The sequence below is a fragment of the Nesoenas mayeri genome (assembly GCF_963082525.1).
Source record: "Nesoenas mayeri genome assembly, chromosome: Z".
In the NCBI taxonomy this organism is placed as follows: domain Eukaryota; kingdom Metazoa; phylum Chordata; class Aves; order Columbiformes; family Columbidae; genus Nesoenas; species Nesoenas mayeri.
This window is the reverse complement of record NC_137542.1, coordinates 34,667,971-34,687,449: the sequence shown is the minus strand read 5'-3', so window position 1 is coordinate 34,687,449 and position 19,479 is coordinate 34,667,971. Positions and strand designations below refer to the sequence as shown.

The window sequence follows — 19,479 nt, the reverse complement described above, 5'->3', positions numbered from 1 at the left end:
AGTTTGACTAACATCAGACACTGATCTGCTTTTGAAAGCAAACTTGGTATGAAGATCTCTTGCACAACCTGTCATGTTCAGCCTTTCTCCCTTGCCCATGTTACGTTCTCACTGCATCCCAACTTCTTCTTGAGCAGGAATGAGTCCTTTGAAGAAGTCCATCACAATTCAGCCCACAAAATCCGAAACACCAACCACAGGGATTGAACATTTCATATTTTTTGTCTGCCAAATGAGAAGCAGCCTGCTGGCAGCTTCTCCACACTGACAGATAAAAGCAGACATGTTTCTGCTTGTCTTTGATTTTATGTGCTTTGAACACTTAACATTCTTCTGCCTTTAGCTAATACATATCTTATTCCACTTTCCGTGTCTGCCCTTCTTCAAGACACAAACCACAGGGCTGTGTTCTATTTTTTTCCTTTCTAAATTAAAAGGAAACAATGAGACTAGGAAACAACTCACTAAATGGAACAATCACACAGGACAACAAGTAAAAAAGGATTTTTTGACTGACTGAGAGTAAATTACCGAAGCCCCATACACTATTTTATAAAAGGTATGCATGAGCAAAAGGTAAAACCACAAAGATGAGACAAGTTAGTATTATTCTGTATGAGCCATGTTTTAACTTTAACCCAGAATAGAAGCTGGAAAGTCGGTCACCACATTGCAAGAAGAAAGGCTACTGCCATGCAGAAGGAAAAAGCAGGGGCGAAATAAAAACCCCACCCCCTTAGAGAAATGCAGATTATGAGATAGCTGTTTCTGACGAGTGTTGCTAAGCTATAAAGATGGCAAAAAAAAATCATTTAAGAAGCAAACCAGAATGGGCAGATGACTTTAAAAGCTACAGGTGTCTGCTCATAAAGTAGATACCTGGGACTGAGATTTTATCACCTCTGTCACTCTGTCAATCTGATAAATGCAATCAATAGGGAGGTTATCCTCCCCCTCTACTCTGCCCTGGGGAGGCCACATCTGGAGTACTGTGTTCAGTTCTGGGCTCCCCAGCTTAAGAAGGACAAGAAATTACTGGAAGGAATCCAGCTTTGAGCTACAAAGATGATCAGGGATCTGGACTGTGTTTCACAGAGAGAGCTGGGTCTGTCCAGCCTGGAGAAGAGAAGGCTGAGGGTGAATCTTACCAATGCTTAGAAATATCTCAAGGGTGGATGTCAATAGGATGGGACCAGACTCTTTTCAGTGGCGCCCAGCAATAAGATGAGGGGCAACAGGTACAGGCTGAAGCACAGGAGGTTCCATCTGAATATGAGGGAAAACTTCTTTACTTTGACAGTCACAGAGCACTGAAACAGGCTGTCCAGAGAGGTTGTGGAGTCTCCTTCTCTGGAGACATTCAAAACCCGCCTGAACACATTCCTGTGTGAGCTGCTCTGGGTGAACCTGCTTTAGCAGGTGAGTTGGACTAGATGATCTCCAGAGGTCCTTCTAACCCCAAACATTCTGTGATTGCATGATTCTGTGATTGAATTCCTGCTGGTGCAGGATGAATTGCAGACATGCATCACAGCTCCAAAAGTACACAGAGCTATGGGCACAAGCATCAGATACAACCAGCCTGAAACAAGCAGAAGTAGGTGTTTTTTTGTGCAGGAAGTAGTAGTAGAACTGTGAAACCCCCTTCCACAGGATGTTGTGGAAGCTAAAAGCCTATATGATAACATGGAGAGACCAAAGACATTCACGTAAGAGATGGTTTATAAATACACATTACACAGGAAATCCCTGAGCTGATAAAGGTTGGAGTCCAGAAAAGTATTCTAGGAGAAATATATCAGCTTTCACCTTTTATAACCCAAATAAGCCAAAGACCAAGAATATGTCCATTTCTTCTGAAATGAGTCACAATCAACACTCAAATTCATAAAAACACCAGTCAGTATTGGAAACCTCCTCTGCAGAGCCATAATTGCAGGATGAAAATTCTACGGCTGGTACTACAGGAACACTGGTGATAGTTTCTTTTCTTCAAAAATACAAAACAATCATATTCAAGTCTGCTCCTTTCCTCGCCCAACTTCAAATCCAGCATCAGGAAAAGAACAGAAATGTTCCATGCAAGCCTCTTTCTTCTAGGAATGCCAGTGGTGACTGCCACAAAACAACACCAAGGACCACTGTCCAGTCTCCAGTCAGCCAGAAAAATCACCACCATCTACCCTCTATATAAAACCAGCTCACCTGAGACAGTTTTGTTGTGGTGGCTGGCAGAAGTGGGCGACTGAACTTTTTCTGAGAGCCAATTGCCGCTGGAAATGGTGGTGCAGAGAAGACAGCAGCCACACAGTTAATCTTGTTGATCCAGGTCTGCATTTCTTCTTGGCTCCTGGGGAAGAAACACCTATTAAGCATCTGTTGACTCAGCCTCCCCTACTTATTTCCCACCCCTTCAATGGCATTTTAAAAGCGAGAATAACCAAAACTGGACAAGTCTCAGAATCTGCTCAGTCTTCTGGTCTTCACAAGTGGTTAGTGTCAGGTGTCTCATTACAGGCTGGCTCATGCCATAACCCTAGCATGCATCTTTCGCTAATCCAATCCAAATGACATAGGTGACAGCGCCAACCAATGTCCTGATTCAGACGCATGTCCTAAGGTCTTGGCTGTGATGGACACCACAGATCTCTAGAAGATTTCACATGGATCTCTGCAGAAATGGGCTCATGCACAAGACTGATGTGTTTTTAATGTCAGAAGCAAAATCCAGGTCATCTGTTTGTTCTGTCTGGATATCAGAGCCTGAAGAATTTAATCAAATTGTTCTTGTATTAAGTAGTAACTTTGTTTCTGACCCAAGTGTATCTTCTAAAAAGACATCTGCCTAGGACTTGACATCAGGAGACAGACAATCCAAAACTGCCTTTGGTCATTTGTTTGAATGATTAATCACCCTGACTGTTAAAAGTTTGTGCCTTGTTTCCAAATTGAATTTCCTTTAACTTCCAGCTGCTGCATCTTGTTGTGCCTTTCTCAGTTAGATTAAAAAGCCTCTTCAAACTTCATGTTTCTTTCTCATGAACTACTTGTGCACCCTAATCAAATCATTATTTAATCTTATTTCTGATCAAATAAACAGAATGAACCTCTTAAGCCTCTGCTCTAACCTGCCCATGCATTAATTTACCCCTCCTTCAGCACTGCTTTCTTTTCTCAACAACTGGCACAAAACAGAAGAGAGTACTTACTGGGCTTGGAAAAGCAGGACCCTCCAATCTGCTGTTTTAAGCTTGAGGACATTGGGTTTCTTCTCATAGTCTGTTGCTTTGGATGCCAGTGCATGATGCACACTGACTGCATTCTTCAGATCTTCCTCCGACAAAGCCTTTTCTGGCTTATATTCATCCTGCAGGAGTTAAGAGGAAACATGGCATCTTATTTCTCCATGTGTTACTCCTTTTTCCTTAACCTTTCTTTTTCTTTCTCTCTCTTATTTTGATCTCTTTGCACAGCAGTGTAGTTCCACTACTTGCTTGACAGGAAAAGGGACAGACAGGGATTATTAGACTGTCACAACAGCTGTGGACTATTTGTCTTCATTTCAAGAGTCCTTCACGGCCAGTTCCCCACCTACATTGCTCAGCTGCTGGTTCCTATTGGGGTTCTCAGCCTCCACAGGTCAATTTTTATTTTTCTCAAACAACTACATTTGTAAGTCCTCCTAGGCAGGCACTCACACACTGGAGAAGCCTCCTTATCAGTCTCCACAAAGCAAATATGGCAATGTTCTTCAAGTCTGTCTGCTCATGGCCTACAAATGGCAAGCACAGCACCATCTAGGTTTCTGACAGAATAGTATCACTCTTAAAAGCAAATGACAAAAGCAGGGAGTCAAACTCCTCTGGGTTGAAAGCATCAGCCTGGGAGCAGTCCTTGGCCTCCTGACTGACAGAAGCTGGATAAGGGCACAATCAGGGTGTAGACACAAGTTCAATTTAAAGCCCACCTGACTATAAGTGGCTTGGGAGAGCCAACAGCTTTTTTAAGGAAAAGTCACTTGCCAGCAATGCTACATATGCAAAGTTTCTGAAGGAGAGGCCAAAGCTGTCTGCAATTAACTCCATTTGTCCCTCTTAGTATAATACATCACAAAAATAAATTTCTTCTGAAAAACTCACCAAGGGAGGGCGTTTGATGAGGCAAAACAGAGAAATAATTCCCTGCAGGTGTGATAATTACTGATCCCTCCACTTGAACACAAGAGTTAGGAGATGGGGTTTAGCAGGAGAGCGCAGGCTGCAGACCATGTGCAGGGACAGTAATAGCCATCCAGAGAGGCACCCACCCTGGAGAAGAGCTTGTTAACATGCAAGAATTGGTTTACATGACTTACCTGGCAGCATACAGACCAGGGTTGCAGCCAGAGGTAAATACACTGCTGCTCAGATACTTCACCAGAGGAAATGCAGCTAACCAGCTACACTGTTGCAGCACTATCTCCAATGGAGTCAGACAAGGGCACAACCCGCCACAGATCTGGCAGGCCTGCAGAGCACTGATGCACCAATGACCAACAGGTAGCCTTCAACCTAAACATCTGTGACATTAGGGGTTTTCAAGGTCTAGTAGTGAGTGAAGCCGAATGTCCTTCCTCTCTCCATAGACTCATAGAGTGTCCTGAGTTGGAAGGGACCCACAAGGATCATTGAGTCCAACTCCTGTCCCTGCATAGCACAACCCAAAAATTCACACCATATGTCTGAGGGTTTTGTCCAATCACTTCTTGAACCCTGGTCAGGCTTGGGGCCGTGACATCTCCCTGGGGAGCCTGTTCCAGTGCTCCACCACCCTTTGGGGGAAGAACCTTTTCCTAATGTCCAACCTAAACCTCTCCTGGCACATCTTCCTGACATTCCCTCAGGTTCTGTCATTGGTCACTAGAGAGAAGAGATCAGCGTCTGCCCCTCCTCCTCCTCTTGTGAGGAAGCTGTACCCACCATGAGGTCTCCCTTCAGTCTCCTCTTCTCCAGGCTGAACAAACCAAGTGACTTTAGACACTCCTGATATGGTTTCCTCTCCAAACCCCTCACCAACCTTGTGGCCCTCTTCTGGACACTCTTAATATCCTTTTCATCCTGTGTTGCCCAGACCTGCACACAGTGCTCCAGGTGAGGCCGCACCAGTGCAGAGCAGAGCGGGACAATCATCTCCCTCACCTGCCTGACAATGCTGTGCTTGGTGCACCCCAGGACATGGTTGCCTGGAGTCTCAACAAGCTTTGTAGGGATCTCCATATCATGATGGACTTTGCCTGCTCCCACTCAGGACACTCTCTAAATCTTCTTCAAGGAGTATTTGGGAGAGTCCCTAGCTGAAGGACAAGAACTGGAGGAGGCTGTCCAATGTCTGGCCTAGCCTCATCTTGCAGAAGGAGGAAGCAAGCCCCCAGAGCAGAGCCCTTCCTTCATAGGTTCAAAATCTGACTTATCTGGTGGTAATCTGGGGGGAAATGAGTGGCTTTACTGTCTAGGGAGACTGAGAAAACGTCAAGCCCAGGAAATGAACTTAGGCCTCAGAAACATTACATTCTGGCCTTCCTCAAGTTACTGCCTAGAGACAGTGTTTGGGAATAAAACTTCTCTAACAACAGTGTCAGCTATCATCTCACCTGTTGCCTCCCAGCTTCCTCTGTGAGATGCATCCAACATCCATAAACTGCTCTGGTGTATGAACCTGCTCCAAGAAGAACTCCACATTTGGGCAATCGCAGAAGCAGTACTGGCTGAGAACACCTCCTTTCCAACACTGAGCATTCATGACAATCCTTACTAATCCCACTGGATCAGATGGCTGCAATCTACCTTGACAGCTGAGGCTCTGCCAGCTTCTCTAAAGGCACCAATCGGCGTACCAGAAATGTCTCCACATAGTTGGCCAGCCTCAGAGAAAGCTAGAAGAATGTGACTCTGCTGTCAAAATTCCTCCTCTAACGCCTGCAACTCTTTTAACTGGCAGGGAATGCTAGCAGAGCAGGAACATCCGTATCTCCTATGCCATCAAGGACAGTACATGCTCTGATGGACTAGGTGTCAGCATGGAGGTTGAGCTGAAATGGAAAGCAACTCACTGAAGTTAGACTGAGACAGTGGCAAGAAATATATGAGGAGTCAGAAAGGAACTGCTACCTCTCTATCAACTGAAGGCTGATGTGAGTGCTGTACGCAACGCAATGACATGCTGAATTCATCTTTATCAAGATTCCTGGAGAACGACTTTCCCACATTCTGCTAACCCAAAGTCAGCATGTTTCTAAATCCATTTTTGATAGACCAGAAAATGGCATTTGGTTTTTTATCAGCCAATGTATTGTGAGTGGATATCTCTGCTAAGTTGCATGTGATGGCTGCAAAATTCTCTTTCAGAGAGTCTCATCACTGAATACATCATTCTGGCCTTTCTGTCTTTCTTAATATAAATTTTAATAGAGGAAACACATTTGAGAAAAGTTATATAAAAATACTTGAAAGTTTGCAAGATTATGAAGTGCTACATCAAAGGGTGAAGATGTTGCAAACTTCGCAGAAGAGTCCAAACAAAACACAAAGGTCCACGTCTTGCACAGCTTGCCCAGAAGCAATTCCTAGCAAGAAAGCGAGGTCAGCCTTGTGTCTTCTTCTTACAAACCTCTTTTCTGTATGCACATCACATTCTATGTCAGTCTAGTGAACAGACATTCTGTCAAGCTCCTACTTTGCAATTTCCTCTTGCTATGAACAGAGGGCAGGAAATTAACCTTGGCCTGAGGATGCCCAGACACAGGGCCAACATGCCAAACATGTCAAACCTCTCATTTTATATAATACTGTGCAGGCATGTTCAATTGGCTAATTGTGAACACTTCCACTGAGGCGAGCCCCGCTCGTGGCCTCTGTGTTCACTAACTCAGAAATCATCTCTCTTAAATAATTAATTTTAAAATAAAACAATATGCGGAACAGCAATTAGCACTGGAAAACCTCCAAGGGGTAAAAAAAAGTAAAAAAGTGTGGGCACGGAGACAAGACTGCCCAGGTAAACTCCCCAGTAGTCACCACCATTTACAAACCACTCTCATACATGGATTTTCACAACAAAACAACAAGAACTGGACAGGTAGGCAAACAGAATGACAGCAGAACTGGAAGCATACTGCCTATTGTGGGAATCACAGCTGCTGTGAACAATTAATATTTATATTACAGCAGTGTCTTGAAGGAACAAATCTGAGTTACAGATAAACACAGAAAGCAACAGTGCAGAGCTTTGTACACGTGTTTGTGTGTATACAGCAGCCAGAACAGTGAGATTTCTCTCTTCCCTGCTTGAGCAGCACTTAGTGCAATGAAACCATCCTCACAGATGTTGTCTCCACAGATATAAAGACAACATACAGATAATGAGAGAAAGAGCAAATATGTGTGTGCACATCTGTGAATGCACCCTGCCCTATAGCACCCCACAATCAGGAGAGAAAGCAAACAGCAGCAAGGAAATCCTTTGCCGACTACTGCTAGAGCAATCCATTTCTACAAAGAAATCAAGCAGTTCAAAAATGTGCCTGAACTTTCTAAAATTAGGATAATTTCAATCTCCCGTTATGTCGCAAAAGGAAACAACAGCTCAGCAACTTTAACTGTAACAGTTTGGTGTACCTGTGTATTTTAAATCCATGGTGCCCTCAACTTCTGCAATACCCTGTCCCTAACAGAGTGAGGTTTATTTCAGGGGTGAAGCAAAGCCCTGCTAGACCTCCTGGAGCTGAAGAGAAAGCAGAGGATGCTTCATAGCTGCAGCATGAGGCACTGCGGCTGAGCAGGGGCTGGAGGCACCCTGGGGAGGGTGCCCCATCCCTCTGGGAATTAATCATGTCCCATCAGGCCCCTCTGTCAACCTTTTATGGTACTAAAGTGAAAGCCTCGCTTGTCACTGTGCTACAGCAAGGTGGCTTCAGCACAAGAGTCATCAGGTCCAAGTGGAAGAGCGCAGCTTTGCGGAGTAACCACCCTGTAATCACTGAATTAAAGCGCTGTGACAAGTGCAAGATACACAAGTAATAAACAAATAAGAACTCCAGCAATGAATTTCTTTCTGCAAAGATGCAGTCAGATGTGAAATTACTCTCCTGCTCTCCAAACGATGGAGGGTGAGAGTGGGGAGAGCACCATTCTATAGAAAATTTGCATGCTGCATCAGCATCTCTACATTTTTTCAAACAGAAAGTGTTTTAAACTAATATGCCTGTGATGCTCATAAAAGTATTTAATTAAGACTAAAATAGACAATATCTCCTTTTTTTTCTCCTTGAAAGCTTATTAATCCCCCCTCAAAGATCAAATAAGAAATTAATTAATGTGTTATGGAGAAGGAGCATTCTTACTTCTTAGGGAACCAGGCAGTCTTTTCAGGTGAACAATAAAGATTACTTGTTTCAGAAATCAAAGCAGGTGATTCCATTTCACCCAGGAAAAGGCAGGTACAAAGCTGCCATGAAGGCCACTGTACTAAAGTCTGAACTGCTGCCAGTAAGAGGACAAGAGGGAAGGCTCATCTGCAATTCAGTGTTTCAGTTTCAGTTGTTTTGCCTGTTTCAGGATTTCAAGTCCTCTCAAAAAGCTACTGCACTCAGAGCATCCACCTCGTAAACTACATGCTGTAAGAATTTGATCAAAGCCACACTCTTCTCAGAGACTACCCAGGTTGGCTCCAGTGAAAGCAACAACTTCAGAAACCCAACAGCAGGGAAGAAGCAGGGAAGGAGGAAACAACAGTGTGTATTTGAATCTGTGCTCCTGATAGCTGGAAAACACAGTGAGAATATAAAAGACTTTCAAACAAGCATACAAGGTAGTCTGGACAAATACCACCTTTCATGAATGATTCACCAATCTACTTAGCTGCTACCATTTATTTGATTTTGACGGTTCTGACTTATATGTTGCATTTCCAAGAGTATAGTAAAAACTATACCACAATATACTTAAGCTTGTACCAGAAGACTTGAAGGGTTTCAGCTGACATTTTTTTTTAGACTTCTTGCTGTCAGGAAGCAAGGTTTGTTAGAAACCAATGTATCATCTTGCTTGAGGGAAAGAAAAAATCTTTTTATCCTTCCATTTTACTGTGGAGAAGAAGCTGCATATGCTACCAAGACCAAGCTGCCATTCAATTGTATTGCATCTTGTCTTGTGGGCACTGCAGAAAAGTCTACTATGAAAAGATGGGAAAGGAGGACAGCCTTACAGGAAAGGAAGTCATACATATGAAATGCAATGTTAAAAGGAGCCTAGAAAAACTCATGAAAGACACAGAGAGATGATGCTGCCTTCGCTGGTGAAGCTGGCTATTTTTTCAGATGTGAGTGACAGCAATGGTAGAGGCTGGAATTGATAAGGTGCATATGTTGATGGGGACAATGGATCTGAACTTGAAAGTGTGAAGAGAGGGAGGGTGCCAATGGAAGGATTCATGTCTGAATATGTGTGTAAACTGGGTGGCAGGGCAGGGAGAGCAGCTACACCGTGTGTCAGAGGGAAAGGAGCCTGGAGGTGGGTTGTGAAAGCAGAGAGGATGCCTGCTGCTTTATCCCTCTTTAATTAGTTTCCAAAAGACAGTGATTTCCCCTACCTTCTGCAAGTACAGGACTGTTCCCTTCAGCACAGCATAAAAGGTTTTCCAGCCTCGCTTTCCCCGGGGAGCTGCAAAGAAAACAAATGAAAACCCATTTAACTCAGATCCATTTTTACACTTTGTCTAGGCAACAGGAGATCTACATTAGTCCTGTGTTAAACCTCCTTTGTTACTCTCGTTTTCAAAGGACAATGCAACTCGGCGCACCACCTGCACATACCTGCTGTGTGAGAGAGTAATAAAACAGCCCTGACGACAGCCCTGGACTGGATCAGAAGTAAACAGCAGCAGTGCAGAAAGGAGGCCGGAGAGATCCAGCCTTTGTGTTCTTGCAGGTAGGCAGATAGTGCTCCTACACAGCTAGGTCTGAGCTCTGCACTGTGGCAGTTTCAGAAGGAAACATGCCACAGCAAGCTGGCAGGCACTGCTCAGCACCAATGGGACACTGCTCAGAAAGCAGTGCCTCTCAAGAGCATTCTTCCTTCATGCTGCTGCTGCACATCCAAGCTGGCACTGAGCAGTCAGATGGCTTCTTGGTTCTTTCCCTTCTTCCTGTAGCCACAGGGGAAGCAAAAGAAGAGGAAGGAAATGGTAGCCAAGCAAAATTGTAAGAAAAAAATATGCCCCTCAAGAAACCTGAAGTCAGTTAGAGGCTGGAGAACATAATAGAGACAACATATCCAGCCTACTCATTCCTAGAAAAAATCAGTGGGGAAAAAAAAAAAAATAAAAGTGGATTTAGCATGAAGGCTGCTGTGTGAAATTCAGTTGCAATAGAGGGAGAGAAAGCACAGGCTGTACGGTCACAGTGCCAGACGCTAGAAGCCTGCATCTAAGCTAACTCTCTACCAAGCCTGCACTACTGACTAGCAATCACTTGCCTCTATACTGAAATTAATGACCCAAGCACGACTAAAGCATCACCCTCAGAAAGGCATTTCTATTCTGATCTGAAGACAGTAAGCAATGGTGAAGAGGTTGTTAGTCCTTTGCTCTGTAGGTTAACCATTCTCATCTCACATGACAGGCCTTATTTCTGATTGGCATTTGCTTGGTTCAGCTTCCAGGCATTGGCCCCTGTTACATCCTTCTCCTCTAGACAGCCTAAATGCTTTAGCCCTCAGTACTCCTTTCCTGAGAAAATACATACAGCATGCTAGCACGTCACTTCATTAGCCATCCCACACAAGCTGATCTCTGACCTACAACAACTGCATTAGAAAATGAAATATCAAAAGGTCTATCTAACTTTAAAAAAAATGAGTTTCACTTTATTTGCAACTGGAAAGTCAGAATGTAACTTTTTCAAGAGCTGCATGACAATGAGAGACAGACCTCTAAGATGTACAGGAACTTCTGAAAACATAGCCCTAATTACATTACTCATAAAAGGATTATCCACAAAATGCCAGCATCTAGTGTGCTGAATAATGAGCAATTCTGATTACTTATAATTAAAGAAATAATTTAATAAAAGCAGCTAGACACAATTACTTATTAAGGTTAAATAAACGGAAGTTTAATAAAGAAGAACCTATTCAGAGCATCCAGTCATCACAAAGAACAAGGTCAGCTTGATTTCAACATCTCTTTGCATTTAGTTGCCCAGCTGTCAGCCTTCAGCTTGAAAACACCAACCTCCAGTTGTACCTTCTAAAATATACTAGCAAAACATGCAAATACTAAAGAGCTTAGCCCAGCCAGGAGAGAGTTGCAGTTACTGGAAACCCATCACAAAGTCAGACTTTGCCTTCAGGATTCAACCCAACAGTGTAGCTGAGTAGCTGATCAACAATGATCAGGGAAAATACAGACGCTCTGACTAGCCTCTGCTGTTTCCAAGATCAATAGAAAACAAGCAATTGAAGATATCCAAACAACAAAACACACACAGGTGAATCAGAGGCCATCAATAATTAGTTTACCACAAATGGAAGCAGGACAAGAAGGAAAGGGGATAATTACAGTGAGCAACAGACACAGCAGGATTATTACAAAAAAGGGATAGGGAAGAGCTGCATGGCATCAATCTGGCTGTAACCAAAAGCTGTTGAACTTCACTGAGTATGTGACCCAAGGCTAGGAAAGCAGGGAAGGGAATGGTGACAGCATCTTCCAAGCAGAGATGAAGAACAGCCTTTCTTTAAAGACAGATCCAGAAGGAAGGGGATATTTTAAACAAGCTGGTGTCACATAATGAAAACGAGAATTACGAAACTACTACAGAACGGCTACAGTAATTCACTTCAAATTGTTTTCTCTTCTGTAAACCATGAGATTCATTTTATTTTAGCAGAAAAAACTCACAATGCTTTGCTGTACTGTATCACTCATTATGTTAAAGCATTAGAGCTGCTGCAAATGGCACTGAACATTGTAAATCTTGGCCTAATAGTGAGAATGTGGTAATCCAATTGCTGTGTTGTTTGTTATTGCAGTAATTTCCCCTAAAGAAGCAGCACTATTTGCCTTAAGATGCACAGCAGCTTATTTTAAGTGGCATTATACAGAGATAAGAAGAAAATGAGATGTTAAGGGTGAAAGATACTCACTTTTCTTTCCATCCATATCCGCATGGATTTTCCGAGCCAGAAATCCAGTTTTATACACAGCAGCATTGGGGTCATGTGGAATGTCCAGGAATGGGTTATTTGAGTTGCCAATTCGACTGACAGCCTTCGTCTGACTCCCATTATCCTTTTCATCCATACCATCTGAGTGAGACTTTTTTTTCTCTTCTTCATCCCTTAAGAAGCAGGGAAAACCAAGTATGAACAAGGGACTGACCAGAAAAGTTTCATTTCAGTAATTCTTGCACACTCCTCATCGAAACATACGTCTCTCTTTAAAGGAAGCCCTATTTAGAGAGAAACCTAGACATATACCAAACCACAGTCAGATTATAGCAAAGCTTTGGTTCACCTCTTTCACCAGCACAGGACATAGGAGATGGATTTTCAAAAAAGCCTGAGTTTTCCTTTTATGGTCTCAAAAGGCATGATTTCAAGACTGTTCTGTGTCCTCCAACTTCACCCATTTTTAATTCCACTTATTTGAGTGCTAAAATAGGAAATATTTGCCTCCTGGGCTCTTTTGAAAAATCTCAAATTTCTTCATAAGTTCACATGTAGATGAAAAGAATTAGATCACCGCAGATCACTGTAGCTTACTCCTTAACTTAGCATATGAAACAAACTCTACCTCCTTTTCTTTATTTTCCTCCACAGATTAGCACAAAAGTAGTAATTCAAAAACACAAAACTACACAAGGTGTATTACGTTAACTGTATTTTAGAAACAAAATGCTGCCCTAAATGTTTCTTATTAGGGCAATGTATTCAACAGCTCTTGAGGACAACAATGCAACCCATTTCAGCAAGTCACAAGCATTGCCTGACTAATAAATGCCTTTTTGCTCATCACAGACGAAGGCAAAAAGGACAAGGAAACCTAGGAAACAAAATGCGTCCACCACAAGAGTACAATAAGCCACTGAATCTGGGTGGATGATGTATCTGGAGGAACCACAGTTATTGTCAGATTACAGAATAGCCTGTGTCCTTTGAAGTTCCCACATATACCCCCTCTAGGAAAAGTGTGTCATGGAGGATGAAGGCTGTCATTGGAAAGTCATGGTAGTAATGCTTCTAAAACCAGCATCTGATTTAAAAAAACAAAACAAAACAAACATTATTACTTCAGTAACAATGGCTAATACCAGGGGTGGAGTTCAAGCTGCTGCATCTCACTAGACCTAGATGATCAGCAGAGAGAGCAAGCTCAGGCAGACCTTCCAATCACAAGCATACATTCAAAGGCATTTCAGACAAGGATTAGTAAGATATGTATCAGTCCAAAAGCTCCTTTTGGGGCACACTACAAGCATGTCTGTTTATGGGAATGACCTTCCAAAGAAATGTCCTCCAGAACTGCAGGCAAGCGTGACAATCTGTGTTACCCTGATCTCTGCTGAAATGGTCTTCTGAGGAGCAACTTAGTCTGAGGAGATACAAGGATAATAGACTGGTTTGACAACCAGGAAACCAAATCCAGAGACACCGAGGCTGTATTAGTGAACTCAGCAGTGCCAGGGAATGCTCCCAGGAATTGACTTTGATCACCTCATATTACTTTGTGCTTGGCATGGTCTCAGCCCAGCACACTCCCAATTTCCAGACACTGTTTAGGAATCAGCACAGTCAAGGACCTCCCTGACTGACAGCAGGCATCTTCTTTTGGAGGACAATACTTTTCATCAGTATGGATACGGACGTAACACATCAACATTTGGACTGAGAGTCACGCAAAGGTGCCAGTGATTTGATTTAGTTGTAGAGATACAGTAAAGGTGGTGCACCATACCTTCCTGGTGTTGTCTTGCAGTCTCCTCACTAGGAGGAAGCAAACTTTTACCTGAAGACCTAATTCCTGCAAGGGAGAGCAGTCTTTGCATCTTTCAGCTACTCCAGAACAGAGAGATCCACAAAAAACTTTTTGTTGGTCAAAGCAATAAGGATTTCTTCACATATGCTCCCAATTGAAAACATGTGCGAATTTCTGCCAATTTTGATTGTTCCCATCCTTCCTGTGTCTACCACATTTACTAGCTGCTGGCAAGCCCGAACCATTTTGTGATGCTTGTTTCTTAGATGCATGCCCATTCCAGGAGCAAATTCATAGAATCAGAATAGTCTGGGTTGGAAGGGACCTTCAAGGGTCATCTAGTCCAATGCCCCTGCTCTCAACAGAAGTCTGTGGTACCTAATCCAGACTAACATCACAGTATCACAGTATCACAGTATGTTTGGGATTGGAAGGGACCTCAAAAGATCATCTAGTCCAATCCTCCTGCTGGAGCAGGAACGCCTAGGTGAGGTTGCATAGGAACATGTCCAGGTGGGTCTTGAATGTCTCCAGAGAAGGAGACTCCACAACCTCCCTGGGCAGCCTGTTCCAGTGCTCTGTCACCCTTACTGAGAAGAAGTTTTTTCTCAAATTTAAGTGGAACCTCTTGTGTTACAGCTTGATCCCATTACCCCTTGTCCTATCATTGTTTGCCACCGAGAAGAGCCTAGCTCCATCCTCGTGGCACTCACCCTTTATATATTTATAAACATTAATACGGTCACCATGCTCATGGCACCATCTCTCATGGTGCACAAGCACTGGGGCTAATTTGTCACATTGGAGTGCCTTGTGAATTCTGGGATTTCAGCCAAGGAAGGACACAGTGGATTTCTCCTTGTCACCAAAGACTTACTGCAGTAAATGGCTTAGCACTTATTTTTTGGAAGAAGCTATCTCCTCTGGAGCTACGGGAACGAATCTTATACTGATCAACTGTTCTGTGGGAATGCACCAGTGCCCTTATCCAGCCAGCCACAAGGGTTGTGGTGAGCAGTCCTGGGGTTCCTGGACACCACTAGTGCTGCCGGCAATGCCCTCAAACTCTGGATCTCTGGGGCAGCTATTAAACAGGAATTCTTCAAAAGACAAATGCAGGCAGGGGAGACATGGACAAAATGGCACCTGCTGTCAAGGCTGCTGGTAACACTGAACAAACCTTTAACTGATACTTTAATCTGTCATTGCAAATGTACATCCTTGAGACTCAGAAGCTTCAGGCACTTGTGACAATGGAGTGCTCGGACAACATACATTAGGTCAAGATGCATGACCCGGTCTGTAAGATGCAATTAAGGGAACCAGAGAGGCAAGGGGGACTCATTACAGGGAATGAGAAATGGATGAACAGCTGAGAAAATGTAACTAAAAGGAGCCTCTATCGCTATCTGATCTTGAATATGAAACACCAGTGGAAATAAAACCAAGGGATCTGGGACTCACTTCTTTAAATGGGTGGGTGTACTCTTCAATGGACAAAGAACTGGATGGAGGGCCAGGCCCAAAGAGTTGTGGTGAATGGAGTCAGATCCAGTTTGGCAGCCAGTCATGAGTGGTGTTCCCCAGGACTCAGTACTGGGACCAGTTCTGTTTAATCTCTTTATCAATGATCTTGATGGGGGGATTGAGTGCACCCTTATTAAGTTTGCAGATGACGCCAAATTGGGTGGGAGTGTTGACCTGCTGGAGGGTAGGAAGGCCATACAGAGGAATCTGGACTGGCTGGATCATTAGGCTGAGGCCAGTTGTATGAGGTTCAACGAGGTCAAGTGCCGGGTCCTGCACTTGGGTCACAACAACCCCAGGCAGCGCTACAGGCTCGGGGAAGAGTGGCTGAAAAGCTGCCTGGCTGAAAAGGCATGGGGGTGTTGGTTAACAGCCAGCTGAATATGAGTCAGCAGTGTGCCCAACAGCATCCTAATTTGTGTCAGGAATGTGATGGCCTGTGTGGCCAGCAGGACTAGAGAAGTGATTGTGCCACTGTACTTGGCACTGGTGAGGCTCCACCTTGAATCCTGTACTCAGTTTTGGGCCCCTCATCATAAGAATGACATTGAAATACTAGAGAGAGTGCAGAGGAAGGCGACGAAACTGGTGAGGGGTCTGGAGCACAAATCTGATGAGGAGCAGTTGAGGGAACTGGGGCTGTTTAACCTGAAGAAAAGGAGGCTGAGGAGAGACTTCATTGCTATCTATATCCATCTGCCTGAAAGGAGGTTGTAGCACAGATGGAGTTGGTCTCTTTCCAAAGTAGCAAGTGACAGGACAAGAGGAAATGGCTTCAAGTTGCGCCAGGGGAGCTTTAGATTGGATATGAGGAAAAAAATTCTTAACTGAAGGGTTGTCAAGCATTGGACCAGGCTGCCCAGGAAAGTGGTGGAGTCACCATCCATGGAGAAGTTTAAAAGGTGTTTAGACAAGGTTCTTAGTGACATGGTTTAGTGCTAGAATTAGGTTATGGTTGGACTTGATGATCCTTGAGGGCCTCTTCCAATTGAAATGATTCTATGATTCTGTTAAATACTCTATGTTGCTTCAGTGATGAAGCATAAGGAGAAAGCAGGACAATTGAGAGGAATTTCAAAATAGCAAAACAGTTCAGGTACTAGCCTCTGCTGACATAACCCTCCAAACTTGGCTGAAAAGATAGGCCCTGGATAAATTTTATCAAAGATATAACAATATGAGCTTACTCCTCACCAGCCTTTAGAGTACATTGCAAGAAAGAAGAGCTGCAGAAAATTCAGCTGGCCTCTGGATATATAGACCTGAAAAGTGACCTTTGCTTGAAAACCTAGCCTGTGACAGGAGCAACTATGCCCCATCCTCAGATGGTTCTCACAGATGATTCAAGTCCTGTAACATTCCCAGCATCAAGGCCTCCAGTCATGAGAGAGTAAGAGTCAGAGGTGGAACATACCTGCACAGGTATGTTCAGTCATGCATCTAGTGTCACACAGGCAGAGGTCAGGTCCTTGCCACAGTCAGGCTCAGAGCCTCTCCCTTCCCTTTGGTATGCAAAATAGCACAATCCTTGTGCCTTTAGGGAAAAAAAAACCCACGCTGATTCCAACACACCTTTCAGCAGCAAAACATCATAATGGTTTGCAGAAGTCTTAAGAGATCTTTTGAAGTCTTTGATTAGCAGGGGAAGATCATTCCTGGCCCTGGGTCTGAAGTGATTCCTCTGCTGACACCTCTCTGATGACTGTAAGGGCCTCACAGCTGTGAAACCTCTTGTAGGTCTCACTTGGCATCCATGGAAACTAGCACCTACTAATGTCTGCGCTGCAAGGAACTGGTGACTGGAAAAGGCTACCATCTGTAGAGCTTCTCCAAGACTCTGCTTATGGCACATCATATCTGCAAGGTTTCCAAAAGCAAGGAGCTTCAGTTCTACCTCCCTTAGCTTATCTTTTTGGAAAAGGACTTCCAGGCAGAGCAGTAACCAGGGCACCAGCTGCCCATGAGAACTAGCACAGCAAACCAGGATCTGCTTGTTCTATCACTTGAAGACTCAGCATTGAAACAGCAATGTTTTCCTTCTCAAATAAATGACCGCTGACAACTAGAAAGAGTTTGTCTCTTATTCTTAAACATGCAGATTTGAAAAACATGCAAAAATGTAGGTATTGCCATTTTGGTGAAGAAATAGATTCTTGTCTCTCCCCAAAAAGATCCTATAAAGCAAATTCCATTTTTGTCTTCTGGAAAACAAACAAACAAACAAAAACCAACCAACCAATAACAACAACCAAAAACAGAAAAAAAAAAAACCCCATCACCATTCGGTTCCCCCAGTAACAAAAACATTTCTGTATGTTCTGTGGTCTGATTTGAGGCTCTGCCTTAAAAAAATTTGGAAGTCACTAAGCTGGAAAGATAGGGTCAGGGCCTTCATTTTAAAAAGTCTGCTTCATCTCTTCATTTTTTCAACTAGAAAATTTACATGACAGGGCAAAAGACTGGGTTTATCAATTGGAACTGGAATTAAAAAAAATATTCAGATTCGTAACATACAATTATATGAATCTGTGGAACTGATAGCATCTGTATTAGAAAATTGACTTGAGAAACCAGTGGAGAAAAGTTTTGGCATCTTTCCCAAATGGAGGAGAAAAGAAAGGAAAGCCAGGTGATTACTGCCTGATCCCTCTCTAAAACCAATAATGAAGTTTCAAACAGGAAATATCCTGCAACTTGGGAGACGAAGAGTTAATTACAACAGGGAGAGATTTCTCCGTTTGACCTAGAAAAAGGTGAGCTTCAGCGCAGATGTCGTGGTCTCCGCATCACAGTATGCCTCAGGAAACACAGAAAGGATTTGGCAGCGGCCCTTTCTCACCATCACTGTCTCAATGACCTATTTTGGTTTGGCTGCAAGGAGATGATTTTTCAGTGCAGTGCAGAAAAACAACAAAGAACACACCATGTCTATGCCTAAACTTCTCTGGAATGAAAACTATCATCAGCTAGTCAAAAACCCAAGTGATTCTCCTGAAAACCACACTGTCCTGCTGAGTCAAAGCTTCAAGGATACAATCGGCTCTAAAGCAGCCATTTGTGTTTTTGTAATTTTTTAAGCAGCATTTCGGGATTTCACACGTTAAATTTTAGATCACCATTCAGCCTATTTTAAGATGATGATTTTATTATTAATGTCACCTTTAACAGACAATAGACAAAATATTACAAACAATGGAGAACAATAATGTTCACCACTTTTCCATGTAGACATCATGCAAACAAAATATATCTAGCTCTGGTGCGTTTGAAATCATATTAATTTTTCTTCTTCAGCTTAAAGCTGATGATAAACAGTGCAAAAGCCCAAGTATCAGAAACAGCTACAAAACCTGGGCCATAATATTATAGATAACGTGACTGAAGGGATATTAAGGGTTCAGCTAATCCATCTCTTTACCTGTAAGGCTGGACCCACTCTCCTTAACTCATTCTGGACAGAATAACCAGGTCACAAAAATTTCCAGTGAAAGCACTTCCATAGCTCATGCAGGCAACCATATGACCTGGTTGAAAAGATTTATTGCTAGAAAGTTTTTTTAAATGTTGAACCCAAACTTCCCTTGTTTCAAACACAATCCACAAGGGGTGTGAAGAATAACTCACACCTGTGTCCTCTGTGACAGCCTTTACACACTCTAAAAAATACACTCAGGTCCCTGTCCTCAGTGCTACCTTTTCCCACTAAATAAACCCAACTCTTTTAATCTCACCACTCATTTTCACAGGATCTTGAATTCCTTTCATCTTACAGGTGATGTCAGGGTTTAAAAACAAGAGTTTATCATTTGAGTATGAAAAATCTAATGGAAATATCAAGTCTTTCAGGGAAATTTAAGCAGCACAAAAAATTATGACACAATTATTAGGACTATGTGCACTCTTGGGGTGGTTCCTGTGACCTCAGCACACTGAAAACAGGAT

The 19,479-nt window shown here is 43.1% G+C and overlaps 1 protein-coding gene across 2 annotated transcripts in view; it reads right to left on the bottom strand.

The window, feature by feature from the left end:
* Positions 1–19,479, bottom strand: part of PSD3 (pleckstrin and Sec7 domain containing 3) — a gene marked incomplete at both ends in the record, with an annotated part of 104,206 nt that overhangs the window by 7,999 nt on the left and 76,728 nt on the right. For both annotated transcript variants that reach the window (XM_080362419.1, XM_080362420.1), the window contains 4 exons: positions 2,206–2,350; positions 3,210–3,367; positions 9,625–9,695; positions 12,180–12,373. In XM_080362419.1, coding sequence (XP_080218545.1) covers positions 2,206–2,350; positions 3,210–3,367; positions 9,625–9,695; positions 12,180–12,373 — 568 coding nt within the window. The remainder of the gene's footprint in view (positions 1–2,205; positions 2,351–3,209; positions 3,368–9,624; positions 9,696–12,179; positions 12,374–19,479) is intronic.